The sequence below is a fragment of the Piliocolobus tephrosceles genome, chromosome 1 (genome assembly GCF_002776525.5).
Source record: "Piliocolobus tephrosceles isolate RC106 chromosome 1, ASM277652v3, whole genome shotgun sequence".
Classification (NCBI taxonomy): Eukaryota; Metazoa; Chordata; class Mammalia; order Primates; family Cercopithecidae; genus Piliocolobus; species Piliocolobus tephrosceles.
This window is the reverse complement of record NC_045434.1, coordinates 110,037,111-110,060,577: the sequence shown is the minus strand read 5'-3', so window position 1 is coordinate 110,060,577 and position 23,467 is coordinate 110,037,111. Positions and strand designations below refer to the sequence as shown.

The window sequence follows — 23,467 nt, the reverse complement described above, 5'->3', positions numbered from 1 at the left end:
CCTGCACATACAGAGATCCAAGGAGAAACAATCCAATCATCTGCATAACCAGAAAAAATGAGAACATTGTTTTTGTAGATGCATGTATCACAATTATTTTGCATGTAGTTTAACTGGATTGCCAATTTTGTTCTTTAGAATTTGGGCTCTACAAAGGTTACATCCCATTAAAAAGGCTCAATATTTACCTGTTCAAGACTACTTTTACATGTAATTATAACTTGCTATAAACAAAAATCTAAGAAGCTCTTGACTACGGTTATGACTTTTGTTTGATATTAATCATATCTGCTGTTATTCCCAAACTTCTCAATGTTATATGAATACTAACCCTTGTTTTATATAAAATATGACTAAATTTACCTATAGGTACCTCTCTCCTTCATTGGTGATTACAGTCTCACACCAGAGACTAAACTGCATGAAACTACTGCAAGCATGTGTATGACAGACCAATCAGCTTAGTATCTGGCATTGTGACCAGAAAAAAAAAAAAGAAAAAAAAAATCATCACCTACAAAATCTCTTGGGCAAAACTCAAGCCATGAAAGAGCTCACACGAATCCAGGTCTACTTTCCTTTACAGGTAGATTCCAGAACAATAACAAAAAATTTAAGACTATGAGAAATGATTTAATATGATAAAACTCCCATTTCAAAACCCAGTTCTAAAGGATTTACTGACCAATGCTGATTATTTAGTCATGGAAAATGTCTCTCATAAAAGTGCTCCTAACAAAACATGATCTATAATAATTTATAAAATGTGAAGGGCTAGATGTGCAGACTGATTGGTGCACGTCAGGTTGTTTCTCTTAAATAAGGTATAAAAAACTATGATATCATAGTCTTTCGACTTCATTTTCTAGGATAGAAAAGTATAGGCATAGGTGTTTTTAATAGTCTTCTTGATGATATCCTTTAAAATAATCTATCGAATGGCTTCTTTCATATTTCCTGATTATCAGTATTCATCATTGTTACTGTCAGCCTTGATTAACTGGTTGAAAATTTCAGAGCAGAATAAGCAACTTCTGTGAACCTTTCCCCAATCCCTGAGAATCATAATCATTACAGAAATATTTTATCCTTTCATCAAATATCTCTGGAAAGTAGCCGTGTTCGTTCACCGTTAATAGGGCAAGGTGCAGTGTCATAGAGGGTTAATCCATGTAAATTGGCTTCCACCCGTAAAGAAATTTTCTGGAACAGAAAAGAAAATTATATATAGAAGTTTCCTCCTTAAAGAGAGATCACTCCTTCAATATGTTCTATAGGTTACCTTGTGATTACGAATGTAAATCAATTCTAATGATAATAAGAGTGAGATAACTGTTTTACTATCAAAGGTATCCTCTTTGTACCAATTAAAATCTGGAAAAATCAAGCTTCTCTATTCATAAAGTTCCTTGTTTTTCTTTGGTTTCTACTAAGAATCAGTAAAATGTTGAGAATGACCTATGTAAAAGTACACAGAATCAATAAAAATTTCTATTTAAGAATTTCTGAAATTTATTTCATAGCCCCATTTTCAAGGCTAAATCTTGCTAGCAATACACTACTTCTTTAAACACAGAAACAATTTACCTGAAAAGTTACATCACTTGTTTATGATACCAAATCATAAACAGTTAATTTTCAAAAAGGCTGAGAGTTGCCTATGGAAAGTTCTCTTAGTCCACCTTCCTGGACTAAGATAAAAGAAGGAAGTCTCACTGAATGAAGCTAATACTGTGTTTTCTTACCTGAAAATCACGAATGTAAGTCAGGAAAAAACCAAAGAAGGAAAATGACATAGACCATTCTGCTGCAGTAGTGATCATGTGAAGCACATAACCCTGAGTGAAAGGAAAAAAAAGAACAGTTTTGCGAAACTTCATTTAAATGATCTATATACTATGTTTCAAATAAAAAACACACAATTCTTATAAAACAATGGAGCTTCTGAAAAATCAACCCTTGACTCACCAGGCATATATCTCTAGAATTAAAGAGCCAGCATTAGGAAGTCTTCCTAAATGACACTCTATTTGTTTCACTGGGAGCGAATAAAATTTCCACTTAAATAGCTAAGACAGAACAGGATCATTTTTACTCTACAATCGAGAAATTACTACTGCCTTACCCAAAGCCATAAGATTCATAATATGTGACTAAGAAAAGTTTAACAATGCTCAGAATAAACTTAGTAAGTGGTGTGTTTATGATATTAAATAATATATGGGTTACAATTGGGAAAATCAAGTAAATTATTTCATTCATTATCACAAACATGTCCAATTTGGGGATAATTCTTAAATAAACCACCACCAAGTGGTTTGTGAAAACAGAGGAATTCAATTTATTCTTTAGTATATGTTCCTCTTCCTTTATTCTCAGGGTCCAAGATGCTATCTACATTCAGATATCAACAATACTGAAACCTAAATGCAGAGTCCATAATCAATTTCCAGATAACAAAAAGTGGGAGATGTCTTTTCAATTCAGAAAACAAGTATTGAAAACATAAATGATCGTGGTTGGCTATATTATATACTATACCCACATTTAGGGGAGTCAATTTCTCAGAAAATTCTTTTGCCATCACAGTGCTCTTCATATTTTGACAATATCTACAGATCACAGGTAACAGGAGAATATAGAAGGTTCTACATAAACCCTACCATATCCAGAAAATAATTTTAATACAGAACTGATTATTCCACTAGAAGACTTTCATTATTACTGATAAAATGAAAAACACATCAAGATCAACCAAAATAACCATCTTTAATATAAAACGAAGTTTTATAGACTATAAGTTCTTACTTTGTCCTCGGGGTTCCAATGGAGTTTCTGTTCTAAATCAATCCCAAAATTGCCACTGTGCAAAACTGATGAGCAAGTCAGCACTATAAAAACATAAGTCAAGGAAGAATCTCAGAGAAGACCTCAGAGAACAAAAATCACTTTACAGTCTGAAAGGATTACTCACACATTTATTGCTAAGGTCTGAACGCATTTTCTTAAAGACTTAATGTTACACAGCAGTGGTACTGTAAAACAAAATGTGCTGCTCAGAGGGTCACAACAAAATGGTTCTCACAGTCAAATCCCACCTCTTTGTTCAGAAAATTAGCAGTTCTATCATAATCTTTAACTAAATAATGGTTCTCAGAGACAGCATTTACTCATCCCTCATTTCTTTAAAGTGAGTATGATCAGGCTCAACATTTTCGTTCCTAGCTCAATTACTGAGGTGCTATGTACAATCTGAGTTTCATATTTCAAATTCTTTAGTTTAGGGTTGTGAACCTAAGAATCTCTCCTACAAAAAAAAAAAAAAAAAGAAAGAAAGAAAGAAAAAAAGGCTTCTTACACTGCACCAATAGTGTTCACTTAAATTTTGTCATTCAATTCCTTTCCAAGTGTAGTCACATTGTACAGTGAAGGATACTGCTAAATGCACTTACTCCACACCAGATAACCAACAATAGTCTGATCCAGAAGACTTGTTTGCCATGGATTTTGGGCTGCATTTGGTAGGAAAGGATGGTCTGAACAAACATATATAATGAGCCCATACCAAAGGTAAGCACAGCTCCACTTACATGTGCAGCAAAAAGGGCTGTTTTCTGAGAGATAGAGAGAAGAAATACGTCAATAAAAGAAACTCAGAACACATTGGCAACACAACATTTAAAAGCACAAGTCAGAAATTTTAATAGGACATTCACTGAGTAGAGAAGCTGAGCTCGGCCAATTCTACAAATTACTGAGGTAATTTTCTCTCATAATACTCGGCATAAACCTGAGGATTATAGTAATACCAAACTATTTCATACATCTCCACTGGAAATATAATAGGAACTATTCATTTATTATTTTCTTCACTTAATAATATGTTTACTGGGTGCCTATTAGGTGCTAGGTACTATTCTAAATCTTCAGATCCATTAGAGAACAGGCAAAAATCCAGCTCTGAGTTTAGTAAAGATACATAAACAATAAATATAAACTTCAGAAATAAGGAAATTCCAGTGTGCCTGATGGTGATAAGTGTCATAGGAAAAGCACAGTGCAGTAAGAAAAGATTAGGATGGACTGCAGTGCTGGGAATTGGGAGTTTCCATTTAAATTCAATTTAACTGTAAATAAAATTTAAAGACTCAAGAAATTGAAACATTCTCCCTTGGCTCTAGCTTGATTGGTTTTATATAGTTACGCTGCCATTAGCCAAGGAACACCAAGGACTACTGGTAATCACCAGAAGCCAGGAACAGATTCTCCCTCTGAGCCTCCAATAGAGAATCAACCCTACCAATACCCTGATTTTAGACTTCTGGCCTCCCAAACTTTGACAGAATAAATTTCTATTCAGTCGCCCAGTTTGATATTTTATTATGGCAGCCATAGAAAATTAATATAGATTTCTGCTTACTAAACTTTTACTACTCTCCTTTGATAAATTTCGTATGAAGAAAAAATTCCTCTAAGTAGGTAGTGAAGACACTTGCCATGTAGTTATTTTACTGAACAACATATACAAATTTGTTTTAAAAGAAATTCAATTTTTATTTTTTAAGTTAGATTTTTCAAATACCATTTTATAGCAATTATTAGGCATCTCTTTAAATGCAGGCAACCATAGCAATAACAGAATTTTTTCTAATCCTGCATAGTCCCTTTAACCTCTCTCAATAAGTTACTAAATAATTAATGAAAGCATGTTTGTCCTAAGTACTACGCTAGGTGCTGGAAATACAATGGTGAACGTTTCAAAACCATTGTGCTTATAATTAATAAAGAAATACATCAACTAAAAAATAAAAATAATAAATTTACAACCATGGATATAAAGGGCGTTATGGCATACCAAACAGAGGAAACAGTACGTGAAAGGGAATTAAATAAGCTTGTCCTATTTAAGCAGCACAAAAAGTGATATATACAATGGAGACATTAAGAAGGGGAATAATGCAAAATTAGGCTTGAAAGGTAGACATCAGGCAGATCATACAAGATCTTTGAGTTAGTTAGGCATTTTGGTGGTTTAGCAAATTATTTCTTTCTCTCTTGATTGTATCTCTTTTTACATAATTTTTAAACCTGTAGAACTTTAAGCAAGGACACAGGGAAGCAAAGTGAGATGTATATACATTTCCAAAAGATCACTTTTACTGCAATATGAAGAAATGATTCAAGGAATGTAAGAGTGAATGCACAGGAACCATTGAGGCGGCTATGGCAGTAGCTCAGATGAGAGATGATTAAATCTAAACTAGCTGAGAAGACAGTAAGGAGGGAAGTAAAGACAGAAATGGAAAGAAGTGAATGTCTTCAAAAAATATTCAAGAAGTAAAACCAGTAAGTCCCAACTCCATTTAAAACACAGTGCTAGCCTCTCTTCCAAGCCAATATCTGCAAGGGTAAACCATTTATAGACCTGGTTTTGTAAAATTTTTCCTGTATAAATCACCCAGAATTTGTCTCCACAAAAGAAAATGGGGAAGTGGAGGAGGAAGAACTGCACTCGCCACTTTAAGTAGTAAACGTTTACTCTGGAAAGGAAGGAGATCCTCATTAGGATAGCAGTGAGTAAAAAAGGAAAAAAGAAAGAGAGTCGTTTGATATCTGCGTAATGCTACAGGCTCTGGTTATAAACAGGGCCCAGCAATAAAGCCATCAGTGAAGGATGAAGAGGGCATCTAAAGTTGCATGAAGAGATGTTAACAAAAGAGAAAAAGTAATTTAATTCAAAATTACACGGCCATAGGTACTCTTGCGGTGAAGGTAAATTAGAATAAAAGCTAAAAGCAAAATAATAAAGAAAGTATATAGGCTACCTTAAGTAAATGAGATAAAGGTGGAAAGGCAGCTTGTGTGGGTGCTATCAAGAACTGCTATTAGCATTTGCTGGGCTGTGTAAACAAATATCGGAGATCCATTTTTACCATAAAAGTGATGAGAAACATTGTTAAATTGACCAAGAGACAGAGAATCACCATCCTCACACTGAAATTCCCCAAAACATTTTTTAACAATGAGCTACAGAAACTGATTAGGGAAGGCAGAACTCTATTTGTGGCACAGACAGCTAGCTAGTTGTACACCCAAATTGTTGGTAACCTTTCATAGTATAAAGTGGCTGTTGGGAAATAATGTCCAGCAAAACTACATTTTCTCCAGGGTCCATTTTTTCTGACCTGTGCACACCTGCTGCACCCCTACATCTAGCAAACATGAATGTCAATGGAATTACATGAGTTACTGTCAGGTGACAAAAATTCTCTCCTTCACCAAACCCAGCTCAGCTTACTCTGAACTCTCTTGTCAACTAGGTCCTAACTTCCGGGTTGCCATGTTCATCTCTGCATTGTCCAATTTTAGCAAGAATCTTGTTCAATTTAACCATAATCCTCCATTCTCAATATCTGATCACCATAAATATAATTATCACCTCTACCATGCCTCAAGTGATGTCTAATCACCCTGGTCTGCCTTCACCAAGAATCCTATTAGGTCAGTACTATGGTTTTGACATTTGACCCCTCCAAATCTGAAGTTGCAATTTGATCCTCAATGTTGGAAATGGGGCCTAATGGCAGGTGTCTGGGTCACAGGGATGGATCCCTCATGAATAGACTGATGTGGGGAGTTGTGGATGGTGAATGAGTTCCCACTCTATTCATTCCTGTGAGAGCTGGTTGTTAAAAAGAGACTGGCACCACCACCCCCTTGTTTCCTCCCTTGCCATGTAAAGCTCTGCACACACCAGCTCCTGCTTTGCTTTCCATCATGTGTAAGCTTCCTGAAGTTCTCATCATAACCAGATGCTGGCATCATGCTTCTTGTACAGCCTGCAGAATCATGAGCCAAATAAATTTTTTCTTATAAATTACCCAGCCTGAAGTATTATTTTATAGCAACACAAAACAAACCAAGGCAGTTTAACCAGAATTCCTTCTTAACCCTTACGTTTTCAGCTTAGTAACTTTCCATCCACTAACCACTGCACCCTGCTCCACAGCTATAAATTCCCACTTTTACTTGTATTCAGAGTTGAGCCCAGTGTTTCTTTCCTACTGCTCTCTCTGTGGAGAACTGAAAAATATTTGATGAAGGTTGATCACTACTTTCACATTAAGTATTTGACATTATTTTTTCCTGAGAAAAAGCTAGAAGACCTACAGCTCTTCCTTTCATTTCCTCATATACAAGGCAGGACACCTAGGAATGCAGGCAATCAATGAAAACATCCAAACAAGTAGGTAAAATAGGTAAATGATTATAAATTGTTAGGCATGCTAAAAACAAAACTTCTAAAATCTGTAATTGTGTCACTTATAATTTATATCAATTTTGTTTCAGTAGTGAGTTGAAGTAATCTCCAACTAAGTAGTAATGACGACTCTATAGTCCTGTGGATCCTAAAAAAAAGTTAAAATAATTTGTATTTGTTCAGACTTCTAAATATGAATTTTTCTAGTTGTGCAAGTAGCTATTTCTAGTAGGGTCAAATAATTTAAAGGAAGTGATTTCTGCTTTGTTAAGGTAAAGAAATAACAGCATGTAACTGAATGCTTCAGGTTTCCCTTTTAATATGTATTATATTTATGTACTTAAGGAAAATACCTATGCTGGGCTAAAACACAAACCTGGAAGTTTGCCACAACAGCAAGTCCTAAACAACTCAGTATTCCAAGTACAAGGCCAGCCTTGTTTAATTTGATGATAACGTTCTCTTCAGGACTCAGAGCATGAACTTGCTTATAACGAACATAAATGGTAGCAACGCCTGGGAAAAGATAATCCAAAAAACAACAAAGTAATAAATAACCAAGAAACAAAGTTGCCAATGAAGAGTTCACAAAGGTCACTGCTATCCAGAATCACAGATTTTCCTTTTAAAATTAACCAGAGAGAATGAAAAGAAAAAAACAAAAAACAAAATAGCTGTAGTTTTGTTTTTGCTTTTAAGAGATGGGGGTCTCTCTATGTTGCAGAGGCTGGATTCCAACTCCTGAACTCAAGTGATCCATTGGACTCAGCCTCCCAGACAGCTGGGACTGTAGGTACATACCTGTGTGCCTGGCTCATGCTGTGGATGTTGGAGAGCCTTAAGGTTGTATTACAGAACTACTGATGTCTCCAGTGACTAAGCAAATCATCTGCCTTCCATGGGTCTCATATTTACAAATAGTTACATAAAACACAAAATATTTTTACGATGAACATCAGAATCAGAAGTAACTAGTTCTAGAATATAGGTAAAATGGGCATAGGCAAAAAACCCAAAAGCTTATTTGTGTCACTCTCATATCATTTTATTTCAAATTACAACTTGGCTCAATAAGATATTGCAGCCAATTACACAGGGAGAAAAGCCCACCTTACCATATTTATCAGTCAAGAACTAGCTAAATCAAATTTTCCACTGCAGAAATATTGCCAGAGAATTCAACAGTGTAGAAAGCATTTCAGAGATATGCTGGTAAAGACATGTTTCTAAAGAGTTTGGTCATGAGATGAACTTCTTTAAGTTGAATTATCTTCCTGATTTCCATTTTTGACCCAAGCAAATAATAAACATCATACAGAAGAATGCAAATATTTAAAACAATCACACTTGATAGAAAAATATCATGTGAGTAAACCATTAATAAAAATTTGGTTCAAATTAAATAGGGCTATGAAATACTTCAGTAGCAACTCTATCCCTTTAGCATTAGAATATTGCTCAAAAATCAAAACATGGTTCCATCTTTATTCTCAAACACCTAAACTGCTTATCCCAAAGGAATTTAGTTAAGATTAGTTGTGGTCAGCTGCATCCACAACTCTTTGTTCCTTACTGGTTGCTTAAGAAGTCCACTACAGTCCTCAAGGAATATATGGTTATACTTAACAACTTCCATTTGAATGAATAGTAGAATAATCCTATACATATTTTTTAAAGGTTTATTCCCATAAGTCAGCATTTCTAGAAAAGTGTTTATCTTTTAAAAGGAGCATAATTATGATCAATTATTTAGTGATAACATACTCTCAAATACAACTAGAAAGTAAAACAAGTAACACTCCAGTGTTGAAACAAGAAAATACAGTAGCAATTTGGCTACTAAGTATTATTGTTAAAATCACTTTAACAATACTTACATAAATACTTACATAAAACTGCTGCGATATTTAGCATTGCCCCAAATAAGCATTTTTCTGGAGCCAGTGTACCAGTGTCACTGAAAGAAGAAAAGGAAGATATGTGCATTTCTCACACTAGATAGACACATATATTTCTTCTAAGGGATAAGAATACCAGGAGTTACTTCAAACCTCTTATCTAAGTCCATGAATTCAACTCATATCATTTTATACAGAGAACATGACAATTTGAGTTCACAAATAACTGCCTACTTCACTTTCTACTCACATCATTTTAAGATTATTTTTCTTCCACATAGTAGAAATCAATATATACTGATCTTTAAAAAGCTATCCTTGGTATGTTAAGACTATGTTATTGACCGACCATCATTCAGGCAGATGCATTTATCTGTCCCACCAGAATATTCCTTAAACACCACAGGTTTTTCACAACTCTGCCTTTTTGCACCTTTTGTTGACTATGCTTGTATTCAATTAACACCTATTAACCTACTGATCAATTTTTAAAAGTATTATCAAGTACTTACCATGTGCCAGACACCATTTCAGAAATGGGAACACAGTGATAAGTAAAACAGACAAAGCCCCTGCCCTCGCAGAGCTTACATTCAAGACCAGTTTTGAGTCTCTTCCCCTCTATAACCTTGGATGACTCCTCTAGCAGACAGTGACTCACACACAGCATGTTTTCTGAACTTCCATAAACTCACTTACCACACAGCATTGCCATGTATCCACTTACATGCCTGTCTTTCAGGGCAGTATGCAACACACCCAGGCAGATTAAAACCCCACCATTTACTTACTGCAGGACCTTAGGTTCATCCTTTTATCTCCCTAAAACTGTTCCTTTCATTTGCAAAATGGGGCTATTCATTCCCTCCCAGCTTCATCATATCACTATAAGGATGAAATGTAATGGTAATGCATGTTAAGTATCTAGCACAGTAGCAGGCTCATGGGAGATACCCATTAAATATTAGTTCTTTTCCCCTTCTTAAAACTACTACAAAGATTAAAAAGACAATGTCTTTGGCCTTGAATTGACACACTACAGGAAAGAGATAATCAGGGTTTCAACCAAGACAATGCAATGGGGATAAAAAAGAAATAGAAAGTTATAGCTGGTAAGAAGCCATAACATTTAGTAAACATTTAGATTAAAGGTGTTAGGAAATGGAATATATTAAACATGAATTGTAAGGATTGCTCCTTCTAACTTTACAATTCCGTGAGTCTTTCACTTAAAAAAAAATAAAAATCTGCAGTGAAAAATAGAGAAACAAAAAATAATGTATTTGTAAAGAAACAATTATAAAATAATAAAACGGATCTTTTACATACAAAAGATTTTGGTACTTTGACCATCTTCAGGAGGAGGGAATGAAAAAGTAGAAGTTCCTTCTACTTTTCAAATTTTCCACAATATATATGTATTATTCTTAGAAAAAAGAAATCCATAATTTTCATAGATATACTTCAAATGGTACATGTAAGTTAACAAAGGCATGTATTTCCAGGATGGTTGGCTGAGAGTGTTTCTTCCTTTGGCTCAGGACAGAATGACATACACTGGCCTACAAATGAAAACAGCCATGCCCATCACCTCATTATCATAGCACTTCATCTCAGTGGTCACATCATCACCAAAAAATGTCTGACCATCTAACATCAAAATATATGTTATCATTATTCTATATGTTAAATATTGGCAAAGTTTAAATGTTTTTAGATTAAAAATATACATAGATGTTGTAGTATTTCTTCTCTTACCCCAGTGGCTAGTCACTCCCTTGGGCATCCACTACTTGAACCAACTAAGAGAACACCTGAAGCACACTTATAACAAAATTGCCTTTGAAGTGAAATTTACATTTGGTTATGTCCACTGGGGCTGTTAACAGCTAAACTTTTTTTTTTTTTGAGACAGAGTCTTGCTCTGTTGCCCAGGCTAACAGCTAAACCTTTTGGATAGGATCTATGAACTGAAAAGAATTTTGCAGACTAGCTAGTTTAATCATTTTGCAGATGAAGGAAATGAGCCTACAAGAAATAAAAATAAGTACTAGAGTTTAAATATGTATGTCAGAATGTTGGAGAAAGACCTCAGGGTAATACTAAGTTCAACAGCAGAAAAATGAAAAAGCAGAAGGGGCAGAACAGAAAAGGATGTGCCTAGGGTGCTTTTTAAAGAAAATCACATGCAGTACCATCAAGGAAGTGAAACTCTGAAAAAGAACTAAGTAGCATTTTATGTTACAGTAGTCTCTTGGTATCTGTGGGGGAATGGTTCCAGGACCCCCATCAGATAACAAAACCTGGGGATGCTCAAGTCTCTTACATAAAATGGTGTAGTATTTGCACATAACCTATGCACATCTTCCCATATGCTTTAAATCATCTCTAGATTACTTATAACATCTAATACACAGCATTTCATTCCTGTGGATTCAACAAAGTACTTGGCACTTGGCAAACTCAAGTTTTGAGACCTGATGGAATTTCTGCAGAATATTTTTAATCTGTGGTTGATTGGATGTATAGAAGTGGAACTATGGATACGGAGGGCTGGCTGTATTAAAAGTTCTTCAAAATGAAAGCAGATAAGTTCTCAGATGGAGAAAAAAAATATTGTGAAAGACCCTCACAAATGTTAAATATATACCTTCTGGAGTTACTAAAGAATGGTGTGGCTCCTTAGGCTACATATTCCACTAGCAGAGTGGTAATTATTTATCAAATTATTCCTTGAAATGGAAGCTTAAATTCTAAAACATTTTTGGGTTTTGTAGATCTTCCCAAACTGCATCCAATTTGTTTATATCTCTTGTGCCATGTCATACCACTGCAGAAACAACATGTAAATAGTAATGTCCAGATCTTCTCTTGACATTTTTAAAAGATAAATTTAACCTTCCAATTTATCATTCTTTAAAAGATTACTATTTTCTGTGCTGGAAAGGTTATTTTTCTGAAGGTAAACAAATAAATGAAACAACCACAACAACAACAAAACAAAAAATATTACTTAACAATAGCAACAAAATCTGGCATCTCTATGAAGAGACCAATGTTTCAAAAGCATCATATAGGGGTTGAATACTTTCAGGGGCAGACCTAACCACATTCCATGTGAAATCATCTAGATTAAAACACTAGTAGTTGCTTAATCATATTTAATAATAACAACGTTTTAATAATTATGCTTTCTTCATCTCCCTGACCTATGTAATTTAACTTTTACAGAGAAATTTAAGCCTCAATAGCTCAGAAACCATGCATATGATTATGATTTCCTCATATCCTTTTTGTGAATGCATAAATAGATGCAACACTTTTAAAAGCATTTCTAGAAATGTCAAATGAAAAATGTAGATGCCCTATTACCTATCTAGCAATCTCACTTCTAGAAATCTACCTCACATCAATATCGGTATGTAAAGTTATATGTAATAAAACCTTCATTATAGCAGTTTGTAACAGCCAAAAGGAAGAAAGAATAAGTAAGCAATTTCTGTATCAACATCCTATCACTTTTTACAAACAAAACAAATTTAAAAACCCAAAACAGTGAGAAAGGAGGAGAAAAAAAAGAGAGAGTTTTGTACATACATGATAATAAGATAAAACAAACCAAGCTCTGGAAGGAAATCTACCAAACTACGAATTGTCTCTAGGGTATAGAAATTGGAGGGTTTCAGGAAGGGATTTTTGCTTTTCATTTTTATAATCACTCTGGTATTATTCAAAATTTGTTGTAATAATTACTGCCATTGCAATTTTAAAAAAAGAGGGTTATTATAGCTTCTTGGCCTTTTGCCTAGGATCAAGTGTAAAAAAAGAGCATATGCAACTGACTATCCCTTCTTCATTCGTTGTGAGATTTCAAAAACGTTATCGATCAATTTTGATACTTAATATATCAAAAATATCTAGGCAGCATAAAGAGTAAGAGCGTAGCTTCTAGAGTCAAACTGTCCAGGTTTAATCCTTGGTTCCAACACTAACTGAGTTGTATGCTCATGAGCAAATAACTTGACCTCTCTGGACCTCATTTCCTTCTCTCTCAAATAAGGATCATAGTTCCTACCTTATCCAGTTGTTGTAAGGATGCAACTATTTTTTTTTTTTTTTTTTTTTTTTTTGAGACGGAGTCTTGCTCTGTCGCCCAGGCTGGAGTGCAGTGGCCGGATCTCAGCTCACTGCAAGCTCCGCCTCCCGGGTTTACGCCATTCTCCTGCCTCAGCCTCCTGAGTAGCTGGGACTACAGGCGCCCGCCACTTCGCCCGGCTAGTTTTTTGTATTTTTAGTAGAGACGGGGTTTCACCGTGTTAGCCAGGATGGTCTCGATCTCCTGACCTCATGATCCGCCCGTCTCGGCCTCCCAAAGTGCTGGGATTACAGGCTTGAGCCACCGCGCCCGGCCTAGGATGCAACTATTTAGGACATGAAGAATGCTTAGAAAATTACTTTCTACGAGGCTGGGCGCAGTGGCTCATGCCTGCAATCCCAGCACTTTGGGAGGCCAAGGCGGGCGGATCATGAGGTCAGAAGTTCAAGACTAGCCTGACCAACATTGTGAAACCCCGACTCCACTAAAAATACAAAAATTAGTCGGGCGTGGTGGCATGTGCCTGTAATCCCAGTGACTCAAGAGGCTGAGGCAGGAGAATCACTTGAACCTGGGAGGCGGACGTTGCAGTGAACTGAGACTATGCCACTGTACTCCAACCTGGGCGACAGAGTGAGACTCCATGTCCAAAAAAGAGAAAAAAAGAAAAAAAAAAACAAAGTTTTGGGCATGGTGGCTCACACCTGTTAATCTCAGCACTTTGGGAGGCTGAGGCGGGTGGATCATGAAGTCAGGCGTTCAAGACCAGCCTGACCAATACCGTGAAACCCCATCTCTACTAAAAATACAAAAAATAAAAACATTAGCTGGGTGTAATGGTACACGCCTATAATTCCAGCTACTTAGCAGTCTGAGGAAGAAGAATCGCTTGAACCCAGGAGGTGGAGGTTACAGTGAGCTGAGATTGCACCACTGTACTCCAGCCTGGGCAATAGAGAGAGACTCCATCTCCAAAAGAAAATTACTTCATATGCAGTAAGTATATCAAGAAATGTTTGTTGTTTCCAGTATCTTTTCATATTATTATTATTATTGTTTGTAGCTTTTTTTTTTTTTTTTTTTTTTACTTTAAGGGGAGAATAATTCCAATTCTATATTCTGAAACAACTTCAAATACTTACTTAGAAAACAAGGCACTAAGGAGTCACAGTTCAATAACCAGTTCACAAACTGAATCTTACTGAGCTGTCTCTACATTTCTCTATCACAAAGGAAAAGCCAAATTTAAGTTCCTTTATATATTCCCTTTATTGTTGCAATGCCAGTGTAAAATCTGATTTTTAAAAGGTTGACATTAAATGTCAGCTTCAATGTTAAAATAGGAATGAGACATAGAGTCTCCTATCTAAAGAATACATTTCACTTACCTGATATAAGGTAAAGCCGGGTCTATATGGTGGAGTGTTACTGCAGTAATGTATGAAAATATGAAAGCAGCAGATGTCCAAATTACAAGAGCTGAAGGAAGGAAACTTAGGCCTTGCTGAAACCACCACATTTCAAACAGGTTTTCTGAAATAGAAAAAACACATTAGAAAATTCACAAGGATTTCTTCATCCTACTTTAGCCATCCACGCCCACAGCCTTGTATTTACCACTCCAAGCTGTTTCACCCCGAAATCATCCCTCATGCCATACCCCAACACTCGCTCTCCTTCCCTTTCTTGGTGAGTGGAACCAAGATTCACCCACTTGACATAGCTAGAAACCTGCTTTCTTGTCCCATCTTTCCATGGAAAGTACCAAGTACTGTTTATACTACCTCCTAAATTTATTTCAAATCTACCTTTTTTCTCCATCTTCACTGTCATTACTTTACCCAAACCATCATCATCTCTTGGCCAATTATTATAACTTCCTAAGGGGTACCTGTGATATTGTGAAATATATATGTATTTGGTCTTCATCCCATTTCCTGGCAAAAAGCTCTTAAAAACGCTTGGAATCTCCAGGGTAATAGGAGTGTCTTCTATATACTAATAAGGCTTGCAGTTCATAGATAGTTTTAGGATGGGAACTGGTCACAGGAAAGACCAAGGCATAATTACAGGGTTGGATATTTAGTCCTCCATCCCCAATTCCAGGAAGGGAGAGAGAGAGGATGACAGTTAAGTTGATCGTGCCTGTGTAACCCATAAAAACCCAAAAGGACTGGGTTGAGAGAACTTCTAGATAGCCAAGTATGTGGAGATTCCTGAAGGATGGCATACCCAGAGAGGGTGCAGAAGCTCCGTGCCCCTTTCCGTATCCCTTGCCTTACGCGTCTGGTAAATGTAAGCATTTCTCTGAGTTCTGTGAACCACTCTGGCAAATTAATCAAACACAAGGAGGGGGTAGTGGGAACCTTGGTTTACAGCCAGTCAGTTAGAAACATGGGTAAGACAAGCCAGGCTTGTGATTGGTGTCAGAAGTTGGGAGGTAGTCTAGGGGGACTGAGCCCTCAACCCGTGCAATCTGATGCTCTCTCTAGGTAGATACCATCAGATTTGAATTAGGGGGCATCCAATTGGTGTCGGCTGGTGGAGAGAAATCTCCATACTTCTTGATGATCACAGAAGTATTGTGTTGACTATTGAGTGAGAGAACAGGAAGAACACTTTGGTTGGTTTTTCTTCCTCTCTTTTTTTTTTGAGACAAGGCCTCACTCTGTTGCCCAGGCTGGAGTGCAGTGGTACAATCACAGCTAACAGCAGCCTTGACCTCCCTGGCTCAAGTGATCCTCCCACCTCAGCCTCCCAAGTAGCTGAGACCACAAGTATACACTACCATGCCCAGCTAACTTTATTATTTGTAGAGATGAGGTCTCATTATGCTGCCCAGGCTGGTATCAAACTCCTGGGCTCAAGAAATTCTCCTACTTCAGCCTCCCAAATTGCTGGAATTATAGGTATGAGCCACCCAGTCCAGCCTAGTTTTTCTATTACTCAGTCCTCCTCCAGTCTTGACCAAACCAATCTAGACTCCATTCTAAAACCAAAGTAATCCTAATTTCAAAATACCAATCTGATCACCTTATTCTCCTACAATGGTTTCCCCTATACCCTTAGTCTTTCCTCCTTAACATGGTCCATAAGGTCCTTGCATCATCTGTCTTTACTTATCTTTTTTTTTTTTTGAGCCAGAGTGTCACCGTGACACCCAGGCTGAAGTGCAACGGCACAATCTTGGCTCACTGCAACCTCAGCCTGCCAGGTTCAAGAGATTCTCCTGCCTCAGCCTCCTGTGTAGCTGGGATTACAGGCGTCTGCCACTACGTCCAGCTAATTTTTGTATTTTTAGTAGAGATGGGGTTTCACCACATTGGCCAGGCTGGTCTCGAATTCCTGACCTCAAGTGATCCACCTGCCTTGGTCTCCCAAAGTGCTGGGATTATAGGCTGAGCCACCGTGCCTGGCCTGTCTTTACTTATCTTTCTATATTCACCTCTGGCCATGCTTGGTTCTCAATTCTTTGCTCTAGCTATCATTATCTCATCATTATTACAAAAGCAAACACCTAGCATTTACTATGCCTTACCAGTGTTTACTAAACACCTTAAATACATGAAATAATGTACTTTCCTCAACAGAATTACAGAGTTTAAGACAATTGCCCAAGGTCATAGAGCTGGATGTGGTGGAGATAGGATTCGAACTCAAGCAATTTGATTCTAATGCCCAATCAACTATGCCACACTGCCATAGCATAGTTCTTGCAGATCTTCAAATGTGTCATGCTCTCTAGCACACCTCCAGACCTTCATGGTGACTACAACACTACCTACCCAGTTAACTTTTATATGTTTTTCAAGGCTCAATCTTTCCAGCTTCAGTTGAGTGTCCCTGCTTTGTTTTTAACAGCACCCTTTACTTCCCCAACCAGAGCACTCATTACATTTAACTTGCTTGTTTGGTTTTCGCTTCCTCACTAAACTTAAAGTTCTGTGAGAGCAGGAAACAACTGTTGTGTTCACTATTATATTTCCAGCTCTTACATTGGGGCGGCGGGAGTGGGGGCAGAGACAGAGGGCCTAAATACCCCCATACCACACATCACCACTTTCTTCCTTGAATTCCAGACTAAGGACGTTATTAAGTAATAATGAGTCAACAATGTGAATTAAGAAACCTTGGAACAACTTCATGCTTTTAATTTTTTTAATTTAATTTTTTTAAATATAGGAATACTTTTAAATTAGAATACTCCTATGCATGTGAGAATAATTTCATGTTTGAAGGGGTATCTTCTCATATTTTTTGATGACCTAAGGAAATTTAGTGTTTTCCATGAACTTTGTGAATACTTACAGCTTCCTCATCTGAGCCTGACTTTCCAAATAATGAAATCTCAGCCATTTTTGATTTGTATTTGTCATTTACTCTGGCCATCTGATTTGTTGCTAAATATATACATTTGCATTTCATAATCTTCTCTTTTCTCTTCCTTTTTCCTTGTCAGTCCTTAACATCCCATCAATATCTTTTTTCTTCATCTATTCAGTTAATCATCACAAGTCCTTGCCAAAATCCTATTGGTGCTTTCCCCAGTATAGGTTTCCAGGACAAGAGTTCTTAATTTACATAATTTCGAGTCATTTCTAAGATCTTTAAATTTTTCATTTTTCATCTCTTTAAATGTTCATTTCTGTTTCTGATCATTCCCATAAGTCCTTAGGTGTCTAGTCAGTTTAGCTGTCCCTTGCATATGTTTTACAGTTTTTGACTCTGGGCCTATATTGGACAATCTTAAAATCTGGAAGTATCCTAAAAGGCTTAACTAAGGGTGAGTCATTACAGAGAGGATCTGTATTTGTTTTTTCCAGAGAGTATGGCACACTACCAACCCGAGCCAACTTTATGTTAATTTCTTGGCTTCTGGTTTTTCAGACCGTGTAGGTATGTAAATTTGAACTTTTTGACTATGAGTGATGGCAGACCCTACAGTTTCAAATTTTCAGGTGGTATCTTTATTTCCCCACCTGGAGCTGTGATGAAAATGAACAAATTTCTTTGTGATCTCCCTTTGCCAGGAGGGAGATATTTTCCTGGCCCACCTATAACTGAGTGTATAGACTTTTGTGGGTCCTGGCTGAATTTGGGGAAAAGTGCTTCTCCAACACCATGAGTTGTACAATTTCAAGTGGAAATACTTAAACTTTATTCTATGAAAACATCACCCACTGAAACACAGGTACCATTTATACCAACTACCATGGAACGGCACCCATTGGAGCTATGTGCCTGGGAGGTTACAGGGGTATGAATTCTATTTCTCTGTTTTGGGTAGAGAGCAGCCTGTCACCTGTCCCTGATTGTGCTTTACTTCTGCCATCAGCCAAATGCCCCCAAAGGAAACACACTGCTAGTATACTACTCTAGTTTCGGTTGTTTTTCTTTTTAAACTTTTTAGCCATGGAGATTTCCCTGTCTTTCGTAGAAGACCTGTCATGAATTTAATGAGCTAATGTAATTTATTCAGCATTTAGGTGTATTGGTAAAAAGGATTTTCAAACATTTTGTCCACATCATTGCTAGTAGCAAAACCTCCTCCCCCTTTGTTGTTTTACATGTCTAAATCCTTCCTTTTCTTCAAAAGTTCAAATGCTATCTTCCACAGACAACTTTACCTAAGCCCTCTGTAGATAGAAATAAGCACCCCTTTCTCCGAGAACATTTGATTTTCACATCTTTCAGAGCTCATTATCTTCTACAGTATGAAAATTCAGGACGGTGTCTTAAGGGAATGAAATCTTTCCACTTATCTGCCTAAGCAGAGCAGAGGACCTTACCCATAGTAATCATTCAATTATGTGTTGAATGAACAGCCAAAGCAAAATCCTTTTAATTCCCAAAACTGTTTATGATTTTTCTATTTCAGTAAACAACATTACCATTTTTTTCAGGTTATGACGATTCTAAGACTTCAGAGGAATCTTAAGTTCTCTCTATAAAGTCCTCACATGCTGTCACCAAGTGAGGGCAATTCTATTTCTACAAGTCATTTAAACCATTCTTCTTCTCAGTTCACACTGTACCCATGTGATTCTGACTTTCAATTCTCTTGCCCTATCTGCTTTTTCCTTCCCCTTCACCCATTCCACTTGCATTACCAAATTAACATTCCTAAAGTATTCCTCTCCTCAAAACTGTTTTTTTAAATAAAATTGTGTGAACTTAAGCAAGCTTCGTAACTTCTCTGAACCAGTTTCTCCTTTGAAAAATGGAATAATGTGAGGCGGGGTGAGGTGGCTCACGCCTGTAATCCCGCACTTTAGGAGGCTGAGGTGGGCGAATCATGAGGTCAGGAGTTCGAGACCAGCCTGGCCAGCATGGTGAAACCCCGTCTCTACTAAAAATACAAAAATTACCCAGGCATGGTGGCATACACCTGTAATCCCAGCTACTCGGGAGGCTGAAGTAGGAGAATGGAGGCTGATGTAGGAGAATCGCTTGACCCTGGGAGGCAGAGGTTGCAGTGAGCCGAGATTGCGCCACCACACTCCAGCCTGGGCGACAGAGTGAGACTCCATCTCGAAAAAAGAAAAATGGAATAATGTTAAGGTTATCGGCACAGATTGTACCATCTGATATAGCAACCACTGCTACGTGTAACTATTGAAATTAACATCTCAAATAGATTAAAATTAAATAAAATTTTTAATTCCTTAGTCACACTAGCCACATTTCATATGCTCAAAAGCAACGTCATCATCCTGGCCAACATGGTGAAACCCCGTTTCTACTAAAAATACAAAAAAATAGCCAGGTGTGGTGGCAGGCGCCTGTAGTCCCAGCTACTTGGGAGGCGGAGGCAGGAGAATCACTTGAACCCAGGAGGCAGAGGTTGCGGTGAGCCGAGATCGTGCCACTGCACTCCAGCATGGTGACAGAGCCAGACTCCGTCTCAAAAAAAAAAAAAAAAAAAAGAAAAAAAGCCACATGTCTAGTGGCTACCATTCAAGACAGTAAAAATTTAGAACATTTCCAAGATTGTGGAAAAGTTCTACTGGACTGTGCTGAGTAGTTTTTGTACAGCTTATACTGATAGCACAAGCAAACAACCTAACACATTGCTGGTGCATAATAAATGGTAGCTTTTAATATTATATGTTAAATAGTATAAAACAATACCCAGTTCATAGAGGTTTATTCAAGGATTAAATAAGATATGTATTTTCAGAGATGATTAGTATGTACTTATTCCTCTTATAATATGAAAATGAATTACCTGTTTTACAAATTCACAAAATGTTAGTCTTCAGATCTGCTCATACCTGCACCTTTTGTAAGTCCTAAAATCCACACACAAAGAAAACAGAAAGTTTTTCTCTCAATCCAAACAATTTTAAACACATACAGTTTTAAGTTAACATACCATATTGTTCATGGGCAGAATACTACACTATAGCATTGTTAACAGGTTATTTTTCTTTAAAGAGTTGACACTTTAGTTTTTTACAATGATGTTGTACCATCTAGAATTAAATAACGTTTTAATTCTGGGATATCAATTTTCATATGCATTCTCACATTCAACACCTTCACTATCTTAAAGAGGATAAAAGAAAAATCATTGACTCCTCCTATAGAGAGACAACATGAGGAAAAAAATAATAGACTAAACAAAATAAAGCAATTGCAAGTCCATGTGATATAAAGAACACAGCTGTGAGATGAGATTTCTCCAAATGCAAGTCCCACCTTTACTACTGCCCAACTCTGTGATTTCAGGCAATTTACTTAGCTTCTGAGTTACAGCACTCAAAGAGTTGTTCCTTGGAGTGGAGTAGAATAAGCACACAATATAATAATGATAGCTGATTTATTAATTATGTAGTTATAAGGCCACAGGTATGGAGAACAACTCTGTATGAATTTTTTCTATGTAGGAATTATCTTGGATTCATATCTCCTTAGGCTTTGAGAGTCCTAGTTGTTTAAACTGACAATTTATAGAGAAGCAGAGCTTGAAATAAATGGTTTACCAGTTTGCGAATGACAACTGAGGAATTTAAATGCATGGACTAGTTGAGGAAGACTAATTGTCAATGTGTTTTCGCCTTTGAAACCCGAAAGCATTGCTGAGTAATTGCCAACCAAACAAAATTAGAATTTTAATGATTCATAATTTAAAAAACCTTTCAAAATAATTGAGAGTATGGAGGAATAAATTTCACAGGGCAGTAAGAATGTTTATAAAAATGTTCTTGTAGGCTGGGCGCAGTGGCTCACGCCTGTAATCCCAGCACTTTGGGAGGCTGAGGCGGGCGGATCACGAGGTCAGGAGATTGAGACCATCCTGGCCAACATGGTGATACCCCGTCTCTACTGAGGCAGGAGGCAGGAGAATCGCTTGAACCCGGGAGGCGGAGGTTGCAGTGAGCCAAGGTCTCACCACTGCACTCCAGCCTGGCAACAGAGCGAGATTCCATCAAAAAAAAAAAAAAAAAAGTATTGCATCTCTAGCCTATCTTCTCTGCTTTCTTTGAAGTTCCATGAATCAAAACCGTGATTACAATTTTTTTAACAAATATTTAAGTACCCGTGGTAATAAAACGAATTCCTCATGCTGTCTCTGCTAAGTGGCGAATGCTACGAACTAAGTAAATTCTGGAAGTTCCAAGTGAACGGTCAGAAAGCCCTAGGCTGCTTTTAGAGATGGACAGAACCATCAGGCTCAAAGCAAAATATAATTTAAAAATACTTACTTTTCTAAACCCTAATTTGGCCTCCTGACAAACGTAATATTCTCCTAATGGTTAAATCCAAAAGAGTATAGAAAATTAAGTTTTTTAAAAAGCTGCATCAAATGTTACATTAAGAGAAATGAGGACAATCCGATAATGCAATGCAAAATACAGAGTTGCATTTGGTTACTGATTTATAAATTAAAATTTGGGAGAACTGGAAAGATTATTTCTACAGTGTTTCTGTATTTTTCAGATGTATTCTACTATAAAACACGGTTGTGAAGATACCCACGACAGGCAATTTCCTTCCTGTGTAGGACCCACCCGCTGCGATAGAATTGAGTGTAGAAAACTGAGCTTCGTGTAAACACAAGGTCACCGGGGATCATAATTTCAAACTCTCCCCTCCCCCTCACTCCCTCCAGCCACCAAGGTATATGAACCCCGAACTCACAACAGGAACGTGGACTCAACCGTAGCCTTTGTGGGAAGGGGGTGAAGATTCTTGGTAACTGCTTCAACAAACCAGAGGAATTAATTAGATCTTTGATTTTCTCCGGAGGCGCGAAGCACTAGGACGTTTGAGGATCTCCGCTCCGCTTTGCCTGGGACCAGGAAAAGACGCGAGAGACGGAACTCGGCACTAGGCACTGCTTGGGGAAGGAGGAGAGTAGGGTAGACCAAGAAAGAGGACAGAAAGGTAGGGCACGGAGAGCTGAGCCCAGCTGCACTCATCCCCGCCCCCGGAAACCCCCGCAGCTCCCGCCCCAACCAGCCCCTCTCTGGCGCCTAGCACAAGGTAGCCGCCGGAGGCAATGAGTGCTAGCACGAGTCTCGCGCGCCCGCGACGCGGGTAAGGCGGCTCCAGGCTGCGCCCACTTCCGCAAGCTGCCAGATCCCAACCTCTGACGCACCCTTCTAGAGGGAGCGGGCTCCAAGCGCTGGGGCCTGTGGTTTCTCCCCTACTTCGGCTTACCTTACCAGAACGACCAGCGCTGGCCGGTAGCTCCTACGCCCGCCCGCTAGAAGGAAACAGGGCTGGGCCTTGGGGCGCGCTCCCGATCTGACCTGCCAGCCCCGGGGCGCGCTCACGGCCCCGAGGAGCGCGCTTACGGCGCTGCTCTTTCAAACCTTGTTTCCCTTTACGGCAATCGCGAAAGTGTCGTGAACGTGCTGCCGCCGATCAGTCATCCAGTCGGCTGGAGTCGGAGGTGGTATTTCTAGGGGTGTGCTTGTTGGGGTCAGGGTAAGGCTGCTGGACGCGGTCACCGGGCGTGAAGGATTTGAAGGGCGTTGTAGGGGCCGGTGGAGAAAGGACTGGATGCTCTGGGGCAGGTCATTAGGATATAGCTGTGTATGGACTCGCGCGAAGCGAACGCCGTCCTTCTTCCTGGCGCAGGGTGGCCTCGCGCGCGGGGTTGTGGGGAGGCGAGGGGCGACTGCCCCTTTGCTCCTCTGTGGAGACATTGGGGTGGCGGAGCGCCGGCGCGGGAGCCGGGGGGCTGTTGTGTGGGAGCCGAAG

The 23,467-nt window shown here is 38.2% G+C and overlaps 2 protein-coding genes across 15 annotated transcripts in view; one reads left to right on the top strand and one right to left on the bottom strand.

Moving 5' to 3' along the window:
• Positions 1 to 257: 257 nt before the first annotated feature.
• DRAM2 (DNA damage regulated autophagy modulator 2) lies at positions 258 to 23,102 on the bottom strand. Of its 8 annotated transcripts, none has more exons than XM_023232539.2 (10): positions 22,922 to 23,102; positions 22,400 to 22,598; positions 20,484 to 20,547; positions 14,644 to 14,788; positions 9,151 to 9,218; positions 7,638 to 7,777; positions 3,437 to 3,614; positions 2,809 to 2,891; positions 1,746 to 1,838; positions 258 to 1,203 (listed from the first exon to the last, which is right to left on the bottom strand). In XM_023232539.2, exons 4-10 carry the CDS (start codon positions 14,772 to 14,774, stop codon positions 1,096 to 1,098), a joined length of 801 nt encoding a protein of 266 aa, XP_023088307.1. In that variant the 5' UTR covers positions 14,775 to 14,788; positions 20,484 to 20,547; positions 22,400 to 22,598; positions 22,922 to 23,102; the 3' UTR covers positions 258 to 1,095. The 8 variants fall into 8 exon arrangements, with proteins under 8 accessions (XP_023088307.1, XP_023088305.1, XP_023088311.1 ...); XM_023232537.2 differs by having other exon boundaries at positions 22,400 to 22,595; XM_023232543.2 differs by having other exon boundaries at positions 22,400 to 22,460.
• Positions 22,282 to 23,467, top strand: part of CEPT1 (choline/ethanolamine phosphotransferase 1) — a 45,958-nt gene continuing 44,772 nt past the window's right edge. Inside the window, exon 1 of one of the 7 annotated variants that reach the window (XM_023232532.2) lies at positions 22,282 to 22,645. The gene's annotated coding sequence lies outside the window, so the exon portion shown is untranslated. Of the gene's footprint in view, positions 22,799 to 22,830 lie in introns of those variants that run through there. The other 6 variants (XM_023232533.2, XM_023232529.2, XM_023232530.2 and 3 more) reach the window with 6 other exon arrangements.